Source organism: Palaemon carinicauda, unplaced genomic scaffold, assembly GCF_036898095.1.
Source record: "Palaemon carinicauda isolate YSFRI2023 unplaced genomic scaffold, ASM3689809v2 scaffold137, whole genome shotgun sequence".
Lineage (NCBI taxonomy): Eukaryota > Metazoa > Arthropoda > Malacostraca > Decapoda > Palaemonidae > Palaemon > Palaemon carinicauda.
The window spans coordinates 270,001-278,784 of NW_027168893.1; the positions used below are offsets into that span (position 1 = coordinate 270,001).

Here is an 8,784-nt window from a genome sequence, read left to right on the forward strand (position 1 = left end):
CAGGCTTTAACAGTTATGTTGAGGAATCGAACACTTTTCTTGTCACGTGTAATACAATACTGTCTTATAATTTTTTTTTTTTTTTTTGTGGTGGTGGGGGGTGGGGGGGGGGAAGCCTGGGGCGTGTTTAATCCTGGTCCTGAATCTCGACCTTTTGATTACAGTACCTGAAATATTTCCATCTTTTACAAATATATTGATGATGAAATAATTACTTGAAGTTTTCTGGCAATATGATCATTGATGATGGCACTCCGTTATTTGTTGTGTAATGACGAACGTGCAGAAGTGCTTTGTTTAGAAATAAACATCTTTGCTGTTTTTCAATTCCGCTCCAAACTCTCTGCTTGTAAAAGTAGCCAAGATAATTTTGATGTGGCAAGTGATAGTAACAGCGGTAAGAGTTGTATCATGTTTATGATAAATGATTTGAATTTTGAGATTAGAAATTATGTTGTTAGTAGAGATTACATAAATTACAGAGTATCCTTGTGTGAGAGAGAGAGAGAGAGAGAGAGAGAGAGAGAGAGAGAGACAATGATTTTGGATCTCAAAGACTTTTAAATCCATCAGCGGAGAGAGAGAGAGAGAGAGAGAGAGAGAGAGTTACAATGATTTTAGATGTCGCAAAGACTTTAGTCCATCCGCAAAGAGAGAGAGAGAGAGAGAGAGAGAGAGAGAGAGAGAGAGAGAGTGGAGTTAATGTCAATAATATTCTGACGTTCTGTGTCTAATCCCTCTTCCCATTAATTAATTCCAGCCACTTGTTTCGAATGAGAGCCGTCCAATACGTACCATAAGTAAATTTCCCTGAATGGGATTGAAGGATTTCGAATGTCGTCTTACACTAATGATGCGTTTAGTGGCATAATGATTGGCTTGAGGAGTGGAGGGACGGTTTACTCACTTTAATGAGGGTTGGCTTAGTTAAAGAGTAAAATTATGTATGTAGATGTATATATATATATATATATATGTATATATATATATATTATAAATGAATATATATGTATATATACATATATATATACACACACACACACACACATATATATATATATATATATATGTGTGTGTGTGTGTGTGTGTGTGCATGCATGTATATTTTAGTTATGAATTTGGGTATGGAAGGTTTTGTGGCATTTGTTCCTACTTGAAAAAGGATTTGAACCTCTTCTGCAGATTGGGACTTATCCAACTCGACTATGAAAAGTTATAAGAATAGATTCCGACTCTGCTTTACATTTCCCGGTTGGATTCAGGATCTGTACTTTAAAATCTGATTCCTATTTTTAAGGGCCACTCATAAATGGCAGGGGCAAGGGACAGTGATATTGCCATAGCTAGCAGGACAATGCCATAGAGACTGACCATATATATATATATATATATATACATGGTCAGCGCCCAAGCCCCCTCTCCACCCAAGCTATGACCAAGGAGGGCCAGGTAATGGCTGCTGATGACTCAGCAGGTAGACCTATAGGCTCCCCCCAAACACCCCATCCTTAGCTCACAAGGATGGTGAGGTTGTAGTGTTCAAAGAAACTATCTAGTTTGAGCGGGACTCGAACCCCAGTCTGGCGTTCACCAGGCAGGGACGTTACTACATCGGCCACCACAACCCTTCGCTGTTTCTTAACCTCACCACAAAAACTTGTGTGAGTTTCTTAAGTTGAAGTCTCAGCTACAGATAACTCGGGATACAAATACGTTCCAGATGTAGCGCATGTGTATTTCATACACTGTAATGATATTGCCATTGTTATCCCTCGCTCTCTCCCGCATTGATAATAGAAAAATCTGTTTAAGCTTGCCATCGCACGTCTCACATTGTTTGAACTTTTGTGCCATTGTTCCTCTCAACTGTTTGTATATAGCTCTTTATCTTGTCCAATAAATGCCACTTACGTTTCATTTGCTTCTTAGTACCTAACAGCTACCTTGAGACAAAGAGAAGCTTATAACTTGTAAGGGAAAATGACGGCCTTAGTAAAAGCTTATTCTGGCACTGATAGGGAGGCTATGTTTAGATGTTGATATAGGTAATAATTTTGGTGTTAAAGAGAGTTTGAGGCCCAGAGGTGAAGGAAAAAGACATTTTTTACAAATGTAAAGTTTTGCAGTTGGTTATGAGTCATAGAGTAAATGGTTTATGTTTACAAGTGTGGAAGCACTTGGGAAGGAAAATAAGTTGAGACTCAATTTGAGAAGGAATAGGATTTTTATAGTAAGTGGATAGTAGCTGGATAGAGCAATACATGCTGAAGTGGATAGATGGATAGAAGAAGAGTTGAAGAATGGTATACTTCGAGAAGAAATGAGTCATTGAATGTTAGAGAGGGAAAGGGTAAACTAAGTCTGCCAAATGAGAAATGAAGTTAGGATGAGGAAGTCAGAGGAATGATCAAATTCTTGAGTTAGTGAGATTAATGATTTGAAATGCTGCGAATTGGGAAAGCCAGAGTTGGTAACAGGGTTAATATGAATAAAAAGATAGGTTATGTGTTTTTTAGATATCTTATTGTATGAAATATAGGTGAAAGATTAATGGGGTGATAAAAATATAATTTTGGAAGAACACTGAAAGCATGTAGGAGACTGTGAGGGTGGTATTGGAAAGTTGGGACATCCAAATACAAAGGTGAAGTAGGTAGAGTAGTAATGCTTGTTCATGATCTCTGCATAGGTGCATGAAAATGTCGATTTTACGGAAGTGTGTTGCATAGTCTGTAATAATGCACTTAAGTTGTAATTTATCATCGACTGTTAGCATTGGAATTGAAATTATGTAAAAATGGAATTTACTCTCCATCTTATTTTTATTTTTATTTTTATTTTTATTTGCAAAATCTTAAATTTATGGATAACATTCAAGCACTCTTCCGTTTAAAGTTATAAGTTTAAAGATCACTCATGAATGGCAGAGGCAAGGGAGAGTGACAATGCCTAGCTACCGGAACTGACCATATCTACATATGATCAACACGCAAGCCCCCTCTCCACCCAAGCTAGGACCAGGGGGGGGGTCAAGCAATCGTTGCTGATGACTCAGCATTTAGAAACTATAGGTTTTCCAAAACCCCCATCCTTAGCTCACAAAGATGTTAAGGTTACAGATACTACAATAAACTATCGAACCTGAGCGGGACTCGAACCACAGTCCCGCAGATCACCAGACAAACTCAGATTCCTTATCTATATCGGCATCAATGACCTTCGATGTCATGATGCCAGAAAACTCAAAATCAATCAATCAGTCAGTGTAGTAGGATGGAGGGGACCACTGTATGCATGTTTATAGTCTTTTTAATTGTGCTTTATATATTTTTATCGTGTTTTTGAGTAATTTAGCCCTTTTAACTATATTTTTAGTTATAACTTAATATTTTATAGTGTTTTAAGATTTATAATTTCATGGAATTTCGTAGTATTGTTTATGTTTTATTCTACAGCATTGAAAATGTGAATATATCACTGAACGTCGGCCAAATTATATATATATATATATATATATATCTCATCTGACAACACTGAAATTACTAAACAATTCTTCCTCGCCCAGGGGGTTAACTACTGCATTGTATATGTTCAGTGTAGAAGCCAATTTACTTCTGTCTCTGGAGAGATGAAGAGCAAGGCAAGCCAGACTGGTATAATAAAACAGCCAATACACAATTTCCGTAATGGATTCCGTCCCTCCTCCTTGATGCTTTCAGGTGTAACCTCTTCATCAAAATACTGATTTGTGCTAAGCGTGAATAGATTGTTTGTAATCTACATTTGTTAAAGGTTTAAAGGTGTCTGGTTTCAGTTCCATCAGAATAGATGCTCACCAGAACGTCAGCCGGGCAAGCCCAAACCCCCACTGTGGTGCCCTACCACAGCAGTATGCCGTCCCCAATAAACAGCTTAAACTCACGGCCCTGGGCGGGGATCGATCTCTTGCCAGGCGAATGCTAGGCAAACACGTTACCACTGTACTAGCCAGGGTAGAAGAGACTCTTTGCTATCGTAAGTGGCTCTTCTAGGAGAAGGACACTCCAAAATCAAACCATTGTTCTCTAGTCTTGGGTAGTGCCATAGCCTCTGTACCATGGTCTTCTACTGTTTTAGGTTTAGAGTTCTCTTGCTTTAGGGTACAGTCGGGCACACTATTCTATCTTATTTCTCTTGCTCTTGTTTTGTTAAAGTCTTTATAGTTTATATAGGAGATATTTATTTTAACGTTACTGTTCTTTGAATATTCAATATTTCCTTATTTCCTTTCTTCACTAGGCTATTTTCCCTGTTGGAGCCCCTGGGTTTATAGCATCTTGCTTTTCCATCTAGGGTTGTAGCTTAGCAAATAATAATAATAATAATAATAAGTCGGAACGTTGGGTGAAACTAGGGCAATTTTAAACGTTGGGTGAAACTAGGGCAATTTTACATATGTGCTTTTTCCTCATATTCATTATTTACCTTGTGATCTGCCGGACTGGGGTTTGAGCCCCGCTCAAGCTTAATATTTTCATGTTAGTGTCTGCAACCTCACCATCCTTGTGAGCTAAGGATGGCGGGTTTGGGGGGAGATTATAGGTCTACCTGCTGAGTCATTGACAGGGATTGCCTTGCCCTCCCTGGTCCTAGATTGGGTGGATAGGGGCCTTGAGTGCTGATCATAAGTATATATGGTCAGTCACTAGGGCATTGTCACTGTCCCTTGCCTCTACCATTCATGAGCGACCTTTAAATCTGTGAACCTATAAAACGGTTATTTTTTTTTTCTTTTAGGCCTTATTTTTCGGACACAATTTACACCCACTCAATTTTAGTCTACAGAGAGAGAGAGAGAGAGAGAGAGAGAGAGAGAGAGAGAGAGAGAGAGTGAGTTCATATTCCAACCATCAAAGATAAATGTATTTGAAAAGAAATATGTACAATCAACAAAAATTAGTTAACCATTAAAAGAGTTTTCTATTAAATCTACATTTTCTTTTCATAAGAGAAAACGAGGGAAATTTTATATGAGAAGGCCACACTGTTGTAAATTGCTCGTATGTCTCATATGAAGGGAACATATTGATCGTAATATTTTTCTGTCTTCGATTATGAATTGCTCTTCTGGAGAGAGAGAGAGAGAGAGGAGAGAGAGAGAGAGAGAGAGAGAGAGAGAGAGTACCAACTAGTTCCAACATTAAGGCAATTTGGATATAGACAGAGGATGGATGTGGCGTTGTATCTTTTCAATTTCAGTTTGTATTCGTTACCTCTGGGACTGATTTGTGCCAAGCTTGAATAGATTGTTGTAATCTACATTTGTTTATACCCTAAAGAAACTTTGAATGCCTCTATTAACTGTCCCCCTTAGTCGTCGAGTTTGTAGATCAAATAAGTTCAAAACGCTCCATCCTCTGTCTATATCCAAATTGCCTTAGTGTTGAAACTAGTTTTGTTCTCTCTCTCTCTCTCTCTCTCTCTCTCTCTCTCTCTCTCTCTCACGTTTCATCTAGTCCTATCTTCTCTAAGTTGATCTAAGCTAATATCGTTTGCTGCTAAGAAACTCCAAGTTGCCCTAAGTATTTTAGGCTGAGTCCACTTATTAGAACCTAGATTTTCCACAACTCAATAACAGTAAATTTGTGTATGCTGTGGTAGAAACTTTCAAACAAATATACGAATTTTCATTACATCTACTTAGATAAAGCAAATAAACAATTATTTTTTCATACATTTTTGAGTGTATTATTTAATACATTTAATGCCAAAGAAATATTCAGAATTAGTATTTAAAATTGAGTGAAGTTTTAAAACTGGTTTTATAATAATTTGAATTCCTTTTAAGATATCCAGGTATGAATAAAAACTCAAAAAGTTTTATCATTAATGATATTGTTCTTGTTACACTTTTCACCATTTTAATTATTATTATTATTATTATTATTATTATTATTATTATTATTATTATTATTATTATTATTATTATTATTATTATTAATTGCTAAGCTACAACCCTAGATGGGAAAGCAAAATGCTATAAGGTCAAGAGCTCCAACAAGGAAAATAGCCCAGTGAGGAAAGGAAACAAGGACAAATAAAATATTTAAAGACAGTAACATTAAAATAAATATTTCCTATATAACCTATAAAAATTGAACAAAACAATGGGAAAGATAAATAAGATAGAATAGTGTGTCCGAGTGTACCCTCAAGCCAGAGAACTCTAACCCAAGGCAGTGGAAGGCCATAGTACAGAGGCTATGGCACTACCCAAGACTAGAGAATAAATACTGTTTTATTTAAGTAATATACAGTAAGCTATCCTGTGACATTATTGCCATAGAAAAGGAAATTTATGGTATCAATTCTCCTTACTTCTCATAGTTGTAGTATTCTCAAAATTAGTCTAGGAAGTTAAATCTGATGTGAAATGTCCTTAGAGTTTTCGTGGAGGTTATACCCCTTTTCTTCCGTTTTGTTTAAATTGTCACAATTATTATTATTATTATCATTATTATTATTATTATTATTATTATTATTATTATTATTATTATTATTATATATCATTTATTATTTTTATTTTTATTATTATCATTGTTGTTGCTGTTCTTGTTATTATTATTATTATTATTTATTATTATTATTATTATTATTATTATTCTTATATATCATTTATTATTTTATTTATTTTTATCATTGTTGTTGTTGTTGTTGTTGTTGTTGTTGTTGTTGTTGTTGTTGTTGTTGTTGTTGTTGTTGTTGTTGTTGTTGTCATCATTGTTGTTGCTAAAAACGATTCACAACATAGTAAACAAATTTTTGAACACTGAACATCCACAGTGATGTCAAAAACTGCATTATTGGGAAAATAACACAAAGATTTTTGAACCCCTCTAGAGGAAATAAACCTATTTTTTTTTATGTAAACCACTGACTAAGAAACAATGCAAAGGTGTTCGAAAATCTTAAGAATATAATTACTTAAGTTATTCATCATCATCATCATCATCACCTCCTCCTACACCTATTGACCGCAAATGGCCTCGGTTAGATTTCACCAGTCGTCTCTATCTTGAGCTTTTATAATCAATACTTCTCCATTCATCATCTGCTACTTCACGCTTCATAATCCTCAGCCATGTACGTAGGCCTGGCTCTTCCAACTCTTTTTAGTGCCTTGTGGAGCCCAAGCGAAAGTTTGGTGAACTAAACGCTCTCCGGGAGTGCGAATAGCATGCCCAGAACCATCTCCATCTACCCTCTCATCATGATCTCATCCACATATGGCACTCGAGTAGTCTCATAGTTTTCATTTCTAATCCTGTCCTGTCATTTAAATCTCAATATTCTTCTGAGGGCTATTTTCCCTATCTTGGGCTTTTAAATCAATAATTCTCCATTCATCATCTCCTACTTCACGCTTCATAGACCTCAGCCATGTAAGCCTAGGTCTTCCAACTCTTCTAGTGCCTCGTGGAACCCAATTGAATGTTTTTTGAACTAAATTCTCTTGAGGAAAACGAAGGGCAGGACCAAACCACCTCCATCTACCCCTCACCATGATCTCATCAACATATGTCAATTGAGTAATTTATTAATCGATTTTATAATTACTGTATAATCAATATTATATCTATTGATCTCTTACCTGTATATGAAGACGCTCCCTACAGCCATTGCAACCACTAAGAGGCCAAGAAGGCCAGTGACTATACATCCACGGACCTGTTAATAAGAAATAACAGTAAATATGCTTTAAAATCAAATCATATAATTACAAAAGATTTTGATTTATAGATGAGATTTCCACAATTTTGCAATAATTACTAATTTGATTTTTTTACATTGATAAGTATTAAAAGAATTGCATATTTTATATTAATAATAAGACTATAAAGATTAACATTTGACGCACAAAGATTTGACTTACAAACATTTGTCTTACAAACATTCGACTTACAAACATTCGTCGCACAAACATTCAATGTACAAACATTAGACGTGAAAGCATTCGGCATACAAACATTTGACTTACAAACATTCGACCTACAAACACAAATCCAACTGAAAATAACAAAGATAACATGAAGAAGTACTGTAAAAAAATAAAATAAATCATTTGATAAAATAAGCAAAACAACATTTGTGATAATCCGTTATTTATTTCAAATGAAACCTGACTATGAGTTGACTTTTCTACCTGGAAATCATAGGCATGGGATTCAGGTTAGATCTACACTAGGCAAAATGTAACAAAATTGAACTTACAAACAATATTCTACATTCTCTATCTTAAAAAAATTAATAATGAACCCTTCTACCTCCGCCATAAGGTTAGATTTCGAGCACATTTTGCTATATATTTTTTTTAAATTGCTCTAACAGCCCTAACTTTTGTCATAGAGGTCAGGTTGGTCTCATTCTTTTGGAAATTGCCTGAAGTTTCTCATAAAGTTATCAAAAAAATTCAAAAACATGTAAATAACAGTGTTTTTCAAGAACGTACCGGTACGTCTTTCAGGGGGAGAAAGGGTTAAAATATATTAAAGGGAAGATATTTGGTAAAATTATGCACTTCACTATTAATAATATCTAAGTCACATACATATACCAAGGCTATTCCCCAATTTTTGGGGGTAGTCGACATCAAACAAATGAAACAGAAAAGGGGGGCACCTCTCCTCTCTACGCTCCTCCCAGCCTGACAAGGGACTCAACCGAGTTCAGCTGGTACTCGCTAGGGTGCCACAGCCCTCCCCTCCCCCGTTATCCACCACAGATGAAGCTTCATAATGCTGAATC

General features: G+C 35.7%; 1 protein-coding gene across 1 annotated transcript in view; it reads right to left on the reverse strand.

Moving 5' to 3' along the window:
- Positions 1-7,702, reverse strand: part of LOC137635529 (atrial natriuretic peptide receptor 1-like) — a 78,563-nt gene extending 70,861 nt beyond the window's left edge. Inside the window, 1 exon segment of the mRNA XM_068368008.1 lies at positions 7,631-7,702. Coding sequence (XP_068224109.1) covers positions 7,631-7,659 — 29 coding nt within the window. The 5' untranslated portion in view covers positions 7,660-7,702.
- Positions 7,703-8,784: the final 1,082 nt, after the last annotated feature.